The sequence below is a fragment of the Cygnus olor genome, chromosome 12 (assembly GCF_009769625.2).
Source record: "Cygnus olor isolate bCygOlo1 chromosome 12, bCygOlo1.pri.v2, whole genome shotgun sequence".
Lineage (NCBI taxonomy): Eukaryota > Metazoa > Chordata > Aves > Anseriformes > Anatidae > Cygnus > Cygnus olor.
The window spans coordinates 11,468,771-11,485,857 of record NC_049180.1 but is presented as its reverse complement, the minus strand read 5'-3'; the positions used below and the strand labels follow the sequence as shown (position 1 = coordinate 11,485,857).

The window sequence follows — 17,087 nt, the reverse complement described above, 5'->3', positions numbered from 1 at the left end:
ATATGAGGAGTATTCAGTGAGGAGGGAGCCCTGTGGGGCAGGACTGGCCCCCTAGGACTCCCTGTGGGGCAGGACCAGCTGTGCTGAAGGATGCCTGCAGCAAAAGCCTTTCCCTGTGGACTGCCAGGGTGGGCTCAGCAAGGAGAGCATGAGCAGCTGGTAGTACAGAGTCTCCGAGAGCAGAGGCAAAAGGGGCCACTTGACACCTTTAGGAGCATTCCTTCTTAGACCCCCATGCTCTTCTGGAGGTGCCTGTCTGGATGGCAGACTGGGTTCTGATGCTGGTACCCACTTCTTCCAACCCATGGGGCTAGTTCATGGCTGTCTCAGCACTCCAGGAGCTCCCTTCTCTTCCTCTGTCCTGGGCTGAGACTCTCCTCCTCCTCCTCCCCCTCAGCACTGCCACAGCAGGCAGCCTTCACTTCTAAGCCGGTGTTGAGGGCTGGATGTTAACTTGAACTCTGAACTACTTGAAACTCTTGTCTAATCCTTCTGACTGGACTCTATACGTGGTCATTTCTCTTGCCTTGCCCCACTCCTTCACTCCCTGTGTGTTTTTTCCTCTGTGCCCCAGTAACTGAAGGTTCCCAGGCTGAAGAGACCTCTAAGACAAGGCTCTGTATGAAGGTCAGATCCAGGGTCCCAGGAGGGGAGTTTGGGTAAGGTGAACCATGGGTCCTGTTGGCACAGGAGCACACAGTGCTGCTCTGCGCTGTCCCTGTGCAGCAGCTGAGATGGAAATACAGGAGCTGGTCTTTGCATGAAGCCTGTGAGTAGCTGTGGAAATTTGCCACCACTTTTCTCATTGTATCACATTTGGACGTGTGCTGGCATGGAGTCAGACGTGGATGTGTACTTGATGGTATGTGGTAGGTAACCTTAATGTAAACAGTACAGGTAAGTTCAAGTCAGTTCCTTGATCCCTTGACAAGTCAGTTCCTAGTGATAGCCCTCATACGCAAGGTAGTGAAGGGCTGTGCTGGTCTACATAATGAACTTAATTTACTTTTACAGAATCACAGAATAGTTAAGGTTGAAAGGGACCTCTGGAGGTCATCTGGTCCAACCCCTCTGTTCAAGCAGGGACACCTAGAGCAGGCTACCCAGGGCCATCTCCAGACAGTTTTTGAAGATCTCCAAGGAGGGAGACTCAACAACCTTTCTGGGCAACCTGTGCCAGTGCTTTGTCACCCACACAGCACAGAAGTGCCTCCTGATGTTCAGAAGGAACCTCTTGTGTTCCAGTTTGTTCCCATTGCCTCTGTGTCCTGGCATTGGGCACCACTGAAAAGAGCCTGGCTCCGTCTTCGCTGCACTCTCCCTTTGCAGATTCTGACGAGGTTACCTACCAAGTTGGCCAAGGGAAGCCAGTAGATGTGACTTTTTCATTTTTAGCAAAGCTTTTGGAACTGTCTCTTATAGTATCCTTCTAGACAAAATGTCCCTTGGAAAAAAGCGTGTCCCTGCAGGGAACAGCCCATTGCAGTGTCTGTCTGAGGTCTACACGTGTTAGGGAGGAGGATCACCACAAGCTCCCACTGAGCCATGGTCCCTGCAGAATGGTGGTGGTCCTGTGTGGAGCCAGGAGTTGGCCTTGATGAGACCAGTTGGTCTCCAAAGGATGCTCTTAGTGACTAGCGTTTTCCTTTTTTATTCTTGTTGTTTGTCAAAAATAAACTCTTATTTGCCAGCTCATTTTTTGTCTTCGGTTTCTCCAGAGTCAGAAAGGTTTTGTTCATTCTTGCACCTTGCAATGCCACCATGGGGGCATGTCCCACTTCCTTGACTTTCTCTGACAAAGTGCCCGTGCTGGCACTGCCTTCCGCACACACTGCCTCTCCACGCCGCTTTTCTTTTCTGATCCCTTGCTTATCAGCAGCCGAGTTTCCTCTGTTTCCTCCTACAGTGTTCATAGTTCAGCCAGCATGAGGCCCAGTCTTCAACAGCCTTCATCCAGGTTCCTTCAGCATCCAAAGCTGCTTACACACCTTGCCTTCCCGTGTGTTCTGACTGTGCATTTCCTTCCTAATTCCCTTTTTGGTTTCCTCATTACAGCAGCCTTTCACCCAGTCCCACTCCCAGAGGAAAATCCAAGCTGGGGGAGATGGCTGGAGTCATCTGGGCAGATTCCAAGGTCCCATAGTCCTTGCAGAAGTCACTGCTTTGCTCTTGTTTTGCTATGCAGTGAAGGCTTTTGGCTCACAGAGGTACTGACTGAATTTGGTTCTGGATTTACAGTCTGAGCACTATCCTTTCAGCTGGCCCACTGGGACATGCAGCACTAACGAATTGCTCTGCTCTCCAGCGATGGCTTATGCTGAGAGGGCATTGGTCTTGGTTAGGATTTCCCAGGCCATGAACCCAGAGCGTGTGCCCCAAGGCAAGCACAGGCTTGCTGATACTAGAGAGAGCTGCTATGTTTGGCTCCAGTAACTGCATCCAGCCATGTGAAACTTCAGAGGAGAAACATTTCAGGAGTTTCCTGAAGATCTTATTCCTCTGAAGGCATTAGATTGCTGGGAACTCTGAAGGGCAGGAAATGCTTTAGTGGACAGCTATTTTTGGAGCTGCTCACTTCTTGGACCAGATTGTTCTCTTAAAAGGGGCCTTTTCCTCTGTGTACTCCCCAAAATTCAGTTCCTCTACACCCTGGGAATGAGGAATGGGGCAGGAAGGAATGTCAGCACCTTGCTAGTGATCTTTCAGGTGGATAACATCAAGCGTGCAAGGCCCGTCAAAATACATCTCCCAGAGACCTCTTTCTGAATGCCGGCCTTGGCTGTTAATTTGTGTTGACTTCCCATTATGCTAATATGCCATCTTTGTTTCTGCCCTCTCCTGCCTGCGCATGCCCTGAGGAAGGAGGAGAGACGACAGGTATTATTTTTCTTTAGAATTTACTTAGAAATAGAGACAATTTGAAACTGCAACATATTCCATGTACATCCCTTGCAGCAAAGCACAACATTAAAATGGTAAGTGGAGAGCATGTGAATGAGCAGGCTGTTCAGGAATGACAGCTGGATATTTGTCCCAGTTGTCTCTTACCATCTAATTAAGGGAACAAGTTATTTAATCATGCAGTATACAGTGTACTCCAAACCATTGACAACGTATAGCTGATAATTTCTAAATCATGCCTTGCTTTTATGTGCTCTACTTGTTTGTGTAAGAATTAACAGCCTGATAGTGTGGAATTGTAAACGGAGGAGAAAGCACTGCTATCCCAGGTGCTACAAGGGACCGTACATTTGACACAGTCAGAGCATTTGTGGCCCAAGGGAGAGACAAGCACAACTGGCAAAAGATGTGATCACCAGTGGGATTTGAAGGAGGTATTTCTTAGCAACAACAGCTATCCATGGCCCTGGAGTTAAACAGCACAGCTATCAAACTGATGCGGGATGATAAATTTTATGCTATTTAGTGTCTGTGCATTGCAGGTAGACGCTATAGCCATTATTTCAGCAGGTAGAAATGTAATATAGTTCTGTTTAAAAATGTAATTTCTAGCTCAAGCTGTCCCTGTTAAGCCCCTTCAGTTGTGCAAGGCTCTGTCTATATGTGAAAGCATTTTCACAACAGTGAAGCTGTACATCAGCCTCCCCTGACATTGACAAGGCACTGCATCTTTTCCCAGTTCAGAAAAAGACAAAAACATTTCTTTGTAGTCATGCAGTAAGATACAAGAGTTGTTGATGGCTCCCTTATCTCAGAGCATGACGATGGACATAATCCAACAGATAACACTTTCCACTGGAAGCTAGGCCAGAGCTGAAAGCAATAACAATTTAAAAGGAGTACATAAACAGCATGAAAAAATAGGGTTATACAATGTAAACTGACACGTCTTGCTCGTGCTCAGATAAGGATTGCTTCTGAAGATGAAATGGATTTGGCTCTTGTCTTTGTGCCTTAGAGATTTCCTGAACAAATAAATGGTCCCTTGGCAGCCAGACAGCACAGACACTGCAGGGATAGGACTCTACCCACCCATGTACTCCTGTGCAAGTGGTTTCATAAAACCTGATTGCAGAGGATTTTGCTCATCAGCATCAGTGAAGGGTAGTGGCACCATTTTGGCTTAAGCAGAGACAGCTGGTGAAGGGCAGAGAGGGAGAATCCCTTGCTCCTGCATTCAACCACATCACGTCACCTGTTTCCTACACTCATGGGAAGACGCTTTGCTCTCTTGCCTCCACTGTTACTTTGGAAAGTCATTTGTGCCTTGGTTTTGGTGCCTGTCTCTGCATGCACTGAGCTGGGTACTTCTGCAGATGCCAGTGGCCCCGGGCAGACTGCCCGCAACCCAACAGAGAGCATGTTGTAGTCCTTCAGTGGCCGTGCCATCCATATTCCTAGACCCAGGAGATGGAGCTGCTCTAGAAGGGCAAAGATGCTTTGGTCCATTAACCCACAAATCCAGGCCACCAGGTGGCCACAGGTCTGCACATGCCAGCACAAACAAGCCAGCCACTGGAGCTGCTGGCTCAGGGAGGAGACCTCTGCGTGGCCCAGAGCACCAAGCAGAAGTTGGGGTCTTTGTGGTGGTAGCGCTGCTGCTGCTGCTGTGTTTGAGAGATTTCCTTCCCTGCCTGCATTCCTCCTGGTCTGCCTCATGACAGGTGTCTCTGGTGTCAGTGAGTGGACCCGATGATCTCTTGAGGTCCCTTCCAACCCTACAATTCTGTGATTCTGTGATTTCCACACCAAGATGGAGCAATGTTGGAGCAGGTCCAGAGGGTAACAAAAATGTTGGAAGACCCTCCTATGAGGAGAAGTCGAAGGAGCTGGGGTTGTTTAGCCTGAAGAGAACGCTTTGGGGAGACCTTGTGGCAGGCTTTCAATAAATAAAGGAGACTTACAACGAAAACAAAAAGTCATTAGCAGAGCCTGCAGTGACAGGACAAGGGACAATTTAAACTAAAAGAAGGTAGATTTAGAGGGGGTATAAGAAAGAAATTTTCACGATGAGGGTGGTGACACGCTGGAACAGGTTGCCTGGAGAAGAAGCGGATGCCCCATCATTGGAACTGTTCAAAGTTGGGTCGGACGGGGCTTTGAGCAACGCGGTCTGGTGATGGCAGAGGGTTGGACTGGGTGCCCTTCAAGGGTCCCCTCCAACCCAACCCAGCCTGCGGTCCTGTGATAACAGGGGCCCGAAGAGCTGCCTGAGGGAACGCCCCCGGGAGAGACTTGCAGGAGGCTTCCCCGGCAGGCGCGGGGTGTGCGGGTGTCCCCGCAGCTCCCGAAGGGAGGCACCACCGCCGGCACCACCACCCCCGGCGGGAGAACGCCGGGCCCCGCGCCCAGGCCTCGGCCCCGTTGCCCCGGCAGCGCCGCCCCCGGAAGCGGCGTTGCGCGGGGAGCGGAGCCTCGGGGACGGCGGCGCCGCCACCCGGCAGCACCGGCCCCGGCCCCGGCCCCGATCCCGGCGGCGCTGCTGCTGCTGCTGCTGCTGCGTCCCTGCGCGGAGCGGCGGCCCCGGCCCCGCCGCCATGTTCAAGAACACGTTCCAGAGCGGGTTCCTCTCGGTGCTCTACAGCATCGGCAGCAAGCCGCTGCAGATCTGGGACAAGAAGGTGCGGAGCGGGGCGGGGGCGGCGGGGCCGGGGCGAGCCGAGGGCGGCGCCGTCCCTGCGTGCCGCAAACCGGGGGGGTTCCCCCTCCCGAGCCTCGCCGCGTCGCGTTTCCCCCCCGCCCGTCCTCGGGGTGCCTGCGCTGCCCCCCCCCCCCCCCCCCCCGCCGGCTGTGCCCCCGCTTGGACGCGGCGCTGCGACGTGGTGCCGTGCCCGAGAGCAGGCTCCCCGCTCCCAGGCGCGTTCAGCCCCTCGCGTTTCGGCCTAACCTGGGTCTCTGATGGCTTGGAAAAAAAGCAGAAGCCCCCGCGGCGGCTCGGCGGGGTGGTGTGCTGCCCTGAGAGGGCTGGTGCAGGGACCAGGTGGGGATGGGGACAGGCACGGCCGACCCAGCCTCCTCCCCGCGGGCAGGGAGCTCTGGGCTGCCTCGCACGGGCTGGCTGCTCCCATGTGCCTGTCTTAGGGCTTCTGCGTGAACGCCTCTGGCTTTAACAAGGGATCAGCAGCTTGTTTGTGCGGTGCAAGGCCAGCACGCAGAGGGACACAGCGTGTCTCCAGCCTGGGTAAAGCCATAGGCAGCCTGGTCTGGCCCTGCTCTGAGGAGGAGGTTGTGGTGGAGACCTGAAGCGGCACGAACTGCCCTGTGCGTGGTGGCACTACCGTGTCCGTGCAGCTTGTGGGGCATGCAGCAGGAGCTGGGCTCGTGGGGTTTACATAAGCAATGTCTGTTTGTACACAAGGCCTGACCACACTGGCCGGAGAAGATTAATGCAGAGTTTGCAGTGGTGTTGCCAAGAGCAGCACCTATGTGTGTGTGCAGGCTGCTTTTTGTCACCCGCTATAGTGCTTGTGTGCAGCCGGTCCTTAGCACCACGGTCGCAGCAGCCCCACGCCCTGTGAGCAGCAGAGCCACGCGCGAGTGCTTGTCTTGCTCAGGCCTCTGTCCTCAGGAAGCACCTCTAGCTTGGACGAGCTTCTTGTGAAGACTGCCTTGCTCACAAAGGTGTGGGGTGAAACTGGGGTGGGTTTTCTGACTTCTTTACCTGCAAATGTCAGTGCATTCAGTCTTTCAATTCACTTTTGCATTTAAAATGGGTTGAGGTTGTGGGTTTGTAACAGCTTCGTCACTGCTGTTCTAACACCCTTGGTGCGTTTACGGCAGCAGGAGGCAAAGGGTGGCCCTTAGGACATGTTGGAGCTGAGAGAGGAGTCCTTGCAGGTCATGCATGGCCGTCACCTCTACACAGCTCCTCCAGAACCCCAGGTTGTGCTGTGGTTCTGTTTGTTGGGCGGTGCATGGGCCGTGTGAACTTACAGCGAGGGAAGTGCCACTGATGGTTTGGGGCTGCCACGCTGCTGAGGAAGCCTCTCCGGCTTGATGCAGGAGTCGCCAGGTCTGCAGCAGCGGGGTAAGCCAGTGTCTGGCTTGGGCAGTGTGTGCTTGCTGGCAGGGCACCGTGCGTGCCGGCGTGCTGGAGGCATGCGGACAGAGCCTGTACCCGGGCTGTCCACTGCTGGGCTGGGTGCTTTCACAGCAGGCAAGCATAATGACTGCCAACCACAGTCCATATCAGAGAAGTGAGCAGGCCTGAAGTGAGTATGTGATCAAAGGTTGTGAGGATTTTTCCATTTTTTTATTCATGGGGAAATGATGATCTGTCCAAACACAGACATCCCAAGAATCTTACAACTCTGGCATTTCTACTGGAGAGGGTTATTTGGGGCTGGGGCATCGGGAACGGGAGAAAACTTCATGGTAATTAATACTACAAAAATGAAGATGAGCCAGCAGTGTGCCCTGGCAGTCAAAAAGGCCAGCCGTGTCCTGGGGTGCCTCAGGCACAGCACTGCTGGCTGGTGAGGGAAGGGATTGTCCTGCTCTGCTCCGCACTGGTGCAGCCTCACCTTGAGGACTGTGTGCAGGTTTGGGCACCAAAATATAAGCACATAAAACTACCAGGGAGCATCCAGAGGAGGGCTACAAAGATAGCGTAGGGTGTGGAGGGCATGACGCTTGAGAAGCAGTTGAAGTCCCTGGGTTTGTTCAGCTCCGAGCAGAGCAGGCCGAGGGGAGGCCTCATGGCGGCCTGCAGCTCCCTCACAAGAGGAGCGGAGGGGCAGGCGCTGAGCTCTGCTCTCTGGGGACAGCGACAGGACCTGAGGGAACGGCATGGAGCTGGGACAGGGGAGGGTCAGGCTGGGTGTTAGGGAAAGGTTCTGCACCGTGTTGGGGGTTGGGCACTGGGACAGGCTCCCCAGGGAAGTGGTCATGGTACCCAAGCCTGTTGGTGTTCAAGAAGCGTTTGAACAGTGCTTTAACGTATAATTTGATCTGCAGACATATGGTTTGATTTTTAGGTGGTCGTTTGTGGAGACAGGAGTTGGACTCCATTGAGTCTTTGGGGGTCCTTTCCATCTCGGGATAGTCTATGATTCAAGGATCTCTGCTGTTTAAGTTGAGCAAGGCTGTTTCTTGGCTGGTGTGGATCCAGCCAGCAGCAAAAGCGTGTCCCTGCAGGGAACAGCCCATTGCAGTGTCTGTCTGAGGTCTGCATGTGTTAGGGAGAAGAATCACCACAAGCTCCCACTGAGCCATGGTCCCTGCAGCATGGTGGTGCTCTGTTGGCACTTCAGCCCTCTTCTGCCGCTGCTGGGCATGCCTCCCACCCCCACACGTCCTAATGTGGTCTTTCTTGTCTTTGCAAAATTATCAGCAGATGGTGATTTCCACCCCCCCCCCATCCTCCCAGTGAAAAACGTGGGGAATCTCAAGCCTTTGTGACATGGGGAAAGCATGTCAAGCATGACTTGTCTGGCCCTTGTAGGACACCCACCACTTGCCTTGATGGAGGCAGTAGGATGTGAAGGCTTCTTCATTTGACTAGAGGTTGAAGCAGGGCACTAAGAGCCTTGCCTTGCTGTGCCGCGTGGGAGTCCGTAGTGTCCCTCTGTGGGGCCAGATACAGTCCTGCCCTCCTCCCCCTTTTCCCCACAGCATGTAAGCTCTGGGCAGGCCCTGGCAGTGAGACCTGTCGAGCCCCATCCCTCCCAGCCATCAGCATCCTGCCCCATGGCCCTCCGGCAGCACCACCACAGCTGGTCCTCAGCAGGAGCGCAGTGACTGCCCCGCGTGGCTCCCTCCTCCGGCCTCGTCCGTACCGCTGGTAGCTGCTGCCGTGTGCTCTCTTCTCCGGCCTTCCTCTGCTGCTGAGCCTCTCCTGGAGACCCGTCTGTGAGTGAGAGGGTTTCTGTTTGCCTTTTGTGTGGAGTTCAGAGCCCTCTGTTTGTTCCTGCAGCGTCCTGCCACCGTTGTCCCTCAGCCAGCGTGTGGAGACACGCTTGCCGATCTCCAGGAGACCCGCTGATGCTTTTCCGCAGAGCAAAGGGGAATGGCTTGATGGAGCTTATCAGACCTGTCAATCCTTGTGCGGACTTTCCGTTTGTTCTGCTGGCAAGTCAAGGCAGAATATCATAGCAATTTCAAATGCTGCTGGGAGCATGCAAGGTCAGCCAGCATTCGATACCCATCTGAGCATCAAATGAGTGTTCTGCCACCAGGATGCAGATAGCAATTTCCCTGATTGACGTGGTGGGGGTTGAGAGGTCCTTATCACAGTGTTATCAGGGACTCTTGCAGCCCTTCTGACTTGGTAATGCGGGGACCCTCCTTTGCTTCCCTCACACAGCGTCTTTGTCTGGGTGGCCCCAGATTTCTGCGCCTCGAGCGCAGCAGTCGGCACCGCTCGCCGCCCCCCGGGTCTGCGTGCACCAGCAGCCAAGCCGGGCAGCCTCTGCTCCTGCCTCTTGTTCTGCTGCCTCTCCTCGCCTGCCGTGGGTGATGGCGATGGCGCCAGCCATGTTTCACAGCTGCTGGTATGGCTCCAGCCTCACACAAGCCCATCATCATCTGATGATGGCAGCAATTCGGGAGCAAGCCTCCAGAGGTCGGCCTTGGACCGTGCCGCTCTGGCTTGCTTTCCTTTGGCCTTTGTTACCTTGGCCGAGTGTGCCTAGCAGCAATGACAGCTGTAGGAGATTCGTATGTTAAGAGACAATGAATTGTCTGAAGCTGCTGCTCCCTTTAAACCCTGAGAGGTTTGGGATACACATCTGTGAAATGAACTTTTTCAGCTTGTCCTTAGACAGCACGTAACTTCCTGGTTATCCGAATTCAGAGGAAACTTGAAAGAATTTTCTATCCTAAGAAGGCTACTACCCTTTCTACCAGCTCCAAAAATCCACCTTCATAGACTTAAGGCAGCTAGAAAATAATAGCGAAGTAGAGATGTGGAGTGTTGCGTTTATCTTTCTAAAATTTCTGAAATCAGACCTTTCTGCCTCGCTGTGAGGTAGAGGAAAGCCCCTCAAGATGGGGGCTATTGCAGAGCCACTACTGGGAGTATCTCCTCTCTTTTATGTTTCTTTCATCCTCTTTCTGGCCGTGCTGAGGAAAAAGAGTTGCTTCTTTTCATTGTCTCTGTAATCTGGGGAAGGGAAGCCTTCCACAGGCTGGGGAGGGGAAGCCTTCCACAGGCTAAGGAAGGCGACCAGGTGGCAGATAGAAGCACTGCTGAGTAATCAGTTTAAAGCATGTTTAGCTGTACTGTTACTGTCCTTCCCAAGAGAAGTCCAAGCTTGAACCTTCTTGTGCATGGAGCCATAAGCTACCCCTGGTGAAAGCTGTCCTGCACGGTGCGGAGCCAGCCTTTGTTCCATGCTGCTGTGTCGTGCTTGGGCAGGGTTATTTCCTGGTGTTAAGTCAGCATGCTACACCCCTGTGGGTTACAGGATTTAATTTCCTTTATGCTAGTTACTGCTTATAATAGAGAGAGGTACATGGGGCTTCTGCTGGGCTGATGATTTAGGGGGAAAAAAAAAAAAGTTGCTGGCGCAGGTAAGGGGGAGAGTGGAAAAAGGCATGGAGTCCAGATCTTGTGTGGTTGTTTTTTCCTGAACAGACTGATAAACCCCCAGGTGCTGCATTTGATGCAAAGGTTTTGATACAGTTGCCCTGTGAGGATCCTCTCTCTGAGCTTAATGCTTTCTGGAAGCATTTGCGTGGGCTCAGAGCAGGGTTGAGAGCAGCCTGGCTGGACAAGCTGCACTCTGGCACTTAGCAGCAGGGGTTGGGTCATCCAGGCTGAGATTTCATGAAACCACTTAGTGGTTTCTCTAAGCCACTAAGAGACAGGCAGGGAGGTGGGCTGCTTCAGCGCTTCTCTTTCTTCCAGCAACGTGCGCAACATCACCCGGGTAGGTCCCTATGAAGAAATGAACTTTGAAGATAAATGGCCAAACTTGTAAATTATTTTGTGGCTCCCGACTGGAACCATCCCATTAGAAGCTTAATGTATCCTGAATATTAGCGGTGGTGATAGGTGCTAAAGAAATTAATTTGTGAAATTGGAAGGAGATGCAATTTGCTGATCTAGCATTGAGGAAGGCTTAATTAGCAAAAGTGCCTTTTAAATTGAGATTAATTTGATGGGAAGAGAGCTGCTTCGTTAAAGAAATAAATCCTTAGACCCTGGGATTCAGCTATCTTGCTTGTGGAGAAAAATAACTTTGTGTTGGCTCCTGGTTCCTGCCTGGCCTTCCTGAGCTCTGTGGGGAGCTGGCTGTGCCCCTTAGCAGAGCAGACGATGGCTCTGTGCTTGTGTGCTCTGTTTGTCAAGAGTTTGAACCAAGCCCACGCCTGGTCCTGCATTTCCGCAGAGAGAACCAGCTGTGCCCAGCAATAGGCTGAGGCCCCGTGGTGGCTGGTGGCTGCTGGTCGCTCCCTTTGCTTGCATCTGTGCTGCCCACGCTTGCTTTTACCCCTTATCGTATCGCACTTTGGATTGCTTTTGCTCTGACATTGTTCCTTTTGTTTGTTTGGGCGTTTTACATGAGGCTTGAGTCACTTGTGTTCGCTGTAGCGTAGTTGAATAAATTCACGTCTTGCACTCAGTCTTCGTGCAGCCACAGGCTCTGCCTTGGAGGCCTGGCGCTCTGGGGTGGTGATCAAATCTTGGAAACAGAGGTGTCCAGGGCAGTAGGAGCCAAGTGAATATAGAGGGGTCTTCCCAGCATCTTTTTCCCCTTGTCCATGTGTCTCTTGATTTCCCTCTTGAATAATGTCTAACCCGCTTCTCTTTCAGGTGCGCAATGGCCATATCAAACGAATCACTGATAATGACATCCAGTCACTGGTGCTGGAGATTGAAGGAACTAATGTCAGGTAGGAGAGGGCTGCTTCTGCCCTAGCGTGCCCTGGGGGCTTGGTCCTGGAGCTGAGTGAAAGATGTCGGTGCCCAGCAGACATTTCTTCAGGCTCTACCGTGGTCTCTTTGTCCATAAACTGAAGGAAATGGTCTGGGGTCAGATCGCTGCTGCCTCTCTGGCAGTGTACCGTGCCTCTGGGAATCACAGAGGGTGAGGCTGACAGGGACCTCTGGAGGTCATCTGGTCCAACCCCCTGATCCAGCAGGGCCACCCAGAGCAGCTTGCCCAACACCATGTCAGATGGATTATGAAGACCTCCAAGGAGGGAGACTCAACAACCTCTCTGGGCAACCTGTGCCAGTGCTCCATCACCTGCACAGCACAAAAATGCTTGCTGAAGTTCAGAAGGAACCTCCTGTGCTCCAGTTTGTCCCCATTGCTTCTTGTCCTGGCACTGGGCACCACTGGAAATAGCCTGGCTCTGTCCTCTCTGCACCCTCCCTTCAGGTATTTATAGACACTGATGAGATCCCCCTGAGCCTCCTCTTCTCCAGGCTGAACAGACCCAGCTCTCTCAGCCTTTTCTTTTAGGAGAGGTGCAATGCAATGACCTCTTCCTGGATATACTTCTGGAATTCCCTGTCATCCTCAGTGGGACTGAAGGGAGAGTCCTTTTATTTTTCCATCACTTAGGAAAAAATGATGTATTTGGTACCTGGTTCCCACTCAGTACCAGTTACTGAGAAAGCAGCCCTCTGCCTTCTGTATCTTTATTGTCTGAGGCCTGCTCTGCTGCTCTTCACGTGTGACAGCTACTCCTGACAGCAGAAAGGAGGGTCAAAGGGAGATTTCTGAGGCAGATAGCTTATGTTGCTTCACTTAGCCACCTTGTCCCCACCAACTAGAGAGGAAGACGGGGACTCCTCCGTTAGCGGGCTCCGCGTCCCCGCAGCCGCGGGCTGTTTTGGAGCAGGGTGCTCCTTATAAGGGAGCAGAGACTCCTCTCCTGCAGGCAGGCTGCGCCAGCGCTGCTCTTCCTCCCAGGATGTGTTGATACAGAACTTGCCAGACATGACGTCTACTTGTAGGGCTTGTGACCTCTGTCTTCCCAGCTATATACAGCACACAGGGCTTCTGCTGTGCTCTGGGGAGCTCTACCTTCTCGGGTGAGGGGGTTGTATTAAGAAACAGTGCTGACGTAGCCTTGAAATGAGGGAGGTGAAGCCATTCAAGAAGGTGTTTCCCACCCTGGGTGGGAAAAGCGGGGTTTGAAATGCTGTCTTTGGGCCTTTTAGCTTGTTCTTCCTGCAGCTTACCTCTGAAATTGTCCCTCCTGTTACAGAAAGCCCTGATTGTTGCTGAGATCTTATGGTCACAGCTCTGTCTTCCTGCCTGTCCTCCAAGATTGCATTAGGTCAAGTGAAAGTCTTGGGACTTGGGACTGTGTGCTTTGTGCCATGTGAGATCCTAAAGCATTTTTCTGTCCCTCTTAGTACCACATACATCACGTGCCCTGCTGATCCAAAGAAGACCCTGGGCATCAAACTACCTTTCCTAGTGATGATCATCAAGAACCTGAAGAAATACTTCACTTTTGAAGTGCAGGTGAGGAGGGCAGAGTGGGGAGTCCCTTCAGGGACTAGTGAGGAAGCTGCCAGGGGGCCTGCGCTCGTACTGGAACTTTGACCCTAGCCGCATGCGGTCCCCAAAGCAGTTGTGCTATCACGGCTGTACTGGGTCTTCTGCGAACAGTCACAAGCTCACCTTGTCAAGCTCATCAGTCAGCTCACAAGAGTGACATAGCAGCTATTCCTGAAAGTGGGTCTGTTTGCTGTTAAAAATACTTATGCTGCAAAATGAGGAGGTGAGAGTAGGAGAGCCCCGTCTCAGAGACAAGTGGAGCCTGAATCTAGAACAGATGCTGTCTCGGGAGTTGGAGGCCTCTGTCGTCAGGGTCAGCAGCCTTTCTTCCTTGCCCCAGGTGCTGGATGACAAGAACGTACGCCGGCGCTTCCGGGCCAGTAACTACCAGAGCACAACTCGGGTGAAGCCCTTCATCTGCACCATGCCCATGCGGCTGGACGACGGCTGGAACCAAATCCAGTTCAACCTCTCGGACTTCACACGCCGGGCTTATGGGACAAATTACATTGAGACCCTAAGAGTTCAGGTAAGCAGCAGGAATGTCCTACCCGCAGGAACCAACCTGGTAGTCTTCTTGCTGGCTGGGACAACCTTGCTGGAGGTTGGGAATCCAGGCTTAGCCCCATCTGGTTCCTCTGCCAGTCCTGCTCTTTGCAGAGCTGGGAGAGCAAAGGCCTGACTGAGATAGCGGAGGTCTTGATGCTGCCTCATGTCACCAGGCTAGACAGGGATGAAGGAGTCCATTTCCACCTTGTTTCTCTTGCTGGCTGTCAAGAGTCACAGTCCACCTCAAGCTCTCTGCAGTGTGCCATATGTCCTGGGTGGATGCTAGCTTGGAATTAGCTGTGTGCTGCTGTACTGTCCAAGTGTACTGGGCAGCAGTGGGACAGGTGGAAGCCCCGTACCAATGCAGGGTGATATGTTCCTTACATACCCCTGGTTAGGCTTCTTTCCTAGTGCAGGTGGAGGGACCCTTTGAAGGCAGTCTCAGTGAGAGACTGAGTCTCTTGAATCGGAAATGATGCAGTGTTTGTTCCTGCTGAGGACATGTAACTTGTTTCTTATGCTAGGGATTCACATTTACTGTGTCCAGTGGCATGTGTTATTTTGAGCATGCCTGTTCCTTAGTATGATGGGAGAGACTGCTGCGGTTCCTGGTGGGGTTACCCTGAGATCAGCAAACAGCCTACCTGGGAAGTGTCTGGCTTCTGTCACACCCACGAGGGAGACTGGAGTGACTCCAGCTGGTAGTGGAGGCAGCACAGACTGGACAGTCTCATTCATGACCTCAGATTGGCCCTAGAGAGGGAGCGTTAAAAATGCAGCAGGTTGAGAGTTGTCTTCCTGGCTATTGCTGATACCTGTGGAGAAGCAGAGGTAGGTTCACAGCAAAGAACTCCTTGCTATGAAGCAACTAAGACAGATCTCAATTGGTAGAGATGCTGGAGGTTGGTCATGCTTCTTGAGACAGCCTCAGTCACTGGAGAGAGCAGCTACCGCAAAGCAGAGGGCACGGGCCAATGTTTCTTCTCTTATGTTCTGCTAGATTCAGAGAGAGTCGGTGAGGCCTCCTGAGAAGGCTTAGGCCAGGACACTTAACAGTGGGGTAGCCAAAATAGGTCTCCTTCCTTGCAAAACAAGGAAGGATGTTGGCTGACTGGTTAGATTTTGGTCCCCCTAACAGTAAGAAGAGCTGGCATGCTGTGGCATGTTGTCCCCATACCTGTAGTGTGGGGAAGGGGGGAGCTGCTAGGGGGAAAGTAATGGGGGTGCTGGCGCAGGAGAGAGAGACCGTCTAGCAGCAATGGGCAAGCTGGAAGGACTTAACGGTGGTGCAGGCTGCTGAGCCGAGGAATCTACACTGCTGCATGACTGCAAAGCTGGATGTGGAGGAAAAAGGACTCACTCTCTTTACTTTGACTCTTAGATACATGCCAACTGTCGCATCCGACGGGTGTACTTCTCTGACCGCCTGTACTCTGAGGATGAGCTCCCAGCTGAGTTCAAGCTGTATCTGCCTGTCCAGAACAAGGCCAAGGTGAGCTAGCTATGGGCAAGGAGGGCAGTAGCAGCAGTGGGGCCAGGCTAGCATTAATCATTTCCCTGCTGCCTGTACAATCCAGAATTTATTCTAACAGCAGAGTTGTCACCAGCTTTGGCCTGCAGCCAAGGAGCACCCTCTTTGTTTCCAGGATGAGCAGTCTGTCTGGTGGCTTGCTGAGTGGCTTTCCTGCCAAAGCACGTGGAAGTTGTCATTCCCATCTAGGAGCAGAGAGAACTGTGCAGCTGCTCCCCGTGTCCTTTCAGTTCGTGTTGAAGGACGCTGGACAGAGTGGCAGCCTCCCAGCATCTCTCTTTAGCTTTCGCCCGTGACTCAGCACGGTGCCTTTGCTATTCACAGCTAGCTGCAGCTCCGCCCTTGTCTTCCAAGGGTGGTGGGGCTGCAGGGTGGGTAGGGGATAGACAAGCCTGTGGCTGTCCGGCAGGAGGAGATGCTGAGTTCTGCGTTCCCAGTGGCAGGACAGGAGTCCTCGGTGTACTGGCAGCAGTCTTGAGGCTCTGCAGAGAAGCACCTCCTTTGCCAGGGCCAGGCTGTCCCAGTGCAGATGCTTGTTTTAGCAGGGAAGATTCCTTGGCAGAATCTCAAGGATCTTGGGTACTGATCTTAGTGGAAGATGGAGGCAGTGTTAACAGTAGGCAACACCTCTGAGGAATCTATCACTGCCTTCTGGGCTGTCCAGGGAACTCTGAGCCCTCCCAGTACAGTCTTGATGTTACTTGTATGTTTAGTGTCCTGTAAGTGTCTCCTTTCTTTTCCCTGCTCTGTCCAGCAATAACACCACGTTCAGAAGAGATGCGAGAAATGTTTGGGATCAACACAAGCAGGTGGAAGAGAAGGCCCTGCTGAAGCAAAGTTTTCGATCGGCTCACCTTGTCTAGGGTAGCTTTGATTCATCTGGTATCCCTCTTCTAGACAGGACACAATTAACCATGTAACAGGACTATGTTGTTGGTGTGCGAGTTGCACAGAATCAGAGTTTTCCTAACTGTTCCTAAAGTGCTGAGCCTAAGCACTGCAAGTGGCATAGTACCTGATCTCATGTTGCACAAAGGTTGCTCAAAGTGGCCGCAGCCCTTTCGAATAAGGGATTCAGTGGGAATTACAGGGTTAAGTGTGCCCTCTTGAAGATACCAACTTTATCTTTCTTTCCTTGTTTTCCATCTCTTATTTTATATATGCTCTAAGTATGGATGTAATACTCGCTCTTGGAAAATTATTAAACATATGACTTTGTTTGTTTGTAAGTCTTCTCCTGGCATCTTCCTCCTTTGGTGGGTCCTTTAATTTCCATGTGTTAGCACTGCGGAAGGCGCTGAGGAGTTTCTTTAGGAACTTAAATGTTAGGATTTGTCTCTGGATTTGTCTTTGGCAGCCTCACTTTTTAAGGATCAACACAGATGTGGACAACAATAATCTGGAGAGAGGAAAAATAACAAGGTTTCAGTAGAGGAGACAAGATCTGCTATACACAGTAGCTTATTCCAGTTCAAGAACTGGGGATAACTGACCTGTGACAAAACCCGTAGCGTTCAATTTTGGTACATGGAAATAGGTTTTTCGTTCCCTGCTTATTCGAAGCCATTTTCCCAGCAGTGACA

At 52.3% G+C, this 17,087-nt stretch overlaps 1 protein-coding gene across 2 annotated transcripts; it reads left to right on the top strand.

Moving 5' to 3' along the window:
* Nucleotides 1-5,351: 5,351 nt before the first annotated feature.
* CFAP20 (cilia and flagella associated protein 20) lies at nt 5,352-16,733 on the top strand. Of its 2 annotated transcripts, XM_040570871.1 has the most exons (6): nt 5,355-5,582; nt 11,720-11,799; nt 13,277-13,388; nt 13,765-13,953; nt 15,355-15,465; nt 16,259-16,733. In XM_040570871.1, the coding sequence occupies exons 1-6, from the start codon at nt 5,499-5,501 to the stop codon at nt 16,262-16,264; spliced, it is 582 nt and encodes a 193-aa protein (XP_040426805.1). In that variant the 5' UTR covers nt 5,355-5,498; the 3' UTR covers nt 16,265-16,733. The 2 variants fall into 2 exon arrangements, with proteins under 2 accessions (XP_040426804.1, XP_040426805.1); XM_040570870.1 differs by lacking the exon at nt 16,259-16,733 and having other exon boundaries at nt 5,352-5,582; nt 15,355-15,474.
* The last annotated feature ends 354 nt before the right edge of the window (nt 16,734-17,087 follow it).

Bases quoted from the DNA above. Each gene is read 5' to 3' on its own strand.
- CFAP20 (XM_040570870.1), top strand. From the start codon at position 5,499: ATGTTCAAGAACACGTTCCAGAGCGGGTTCCTCTCGGTGCTCTACAGC. The intron at 11,800-13,276 runs GTAGGAGAGGGC...TGTCCCTCTTAG, and splicing joins ATTGAAGGAACTAATGTCAG to TACCACATACATCACGTGCC. The intron at 13,389-13,764 runs GTGAGGAGGGCA...TCCTTGCCCCAG, and splicing joins ACTTCACTTTTGAAGTGCAG to GTGCTGGATGACAAGAACGT.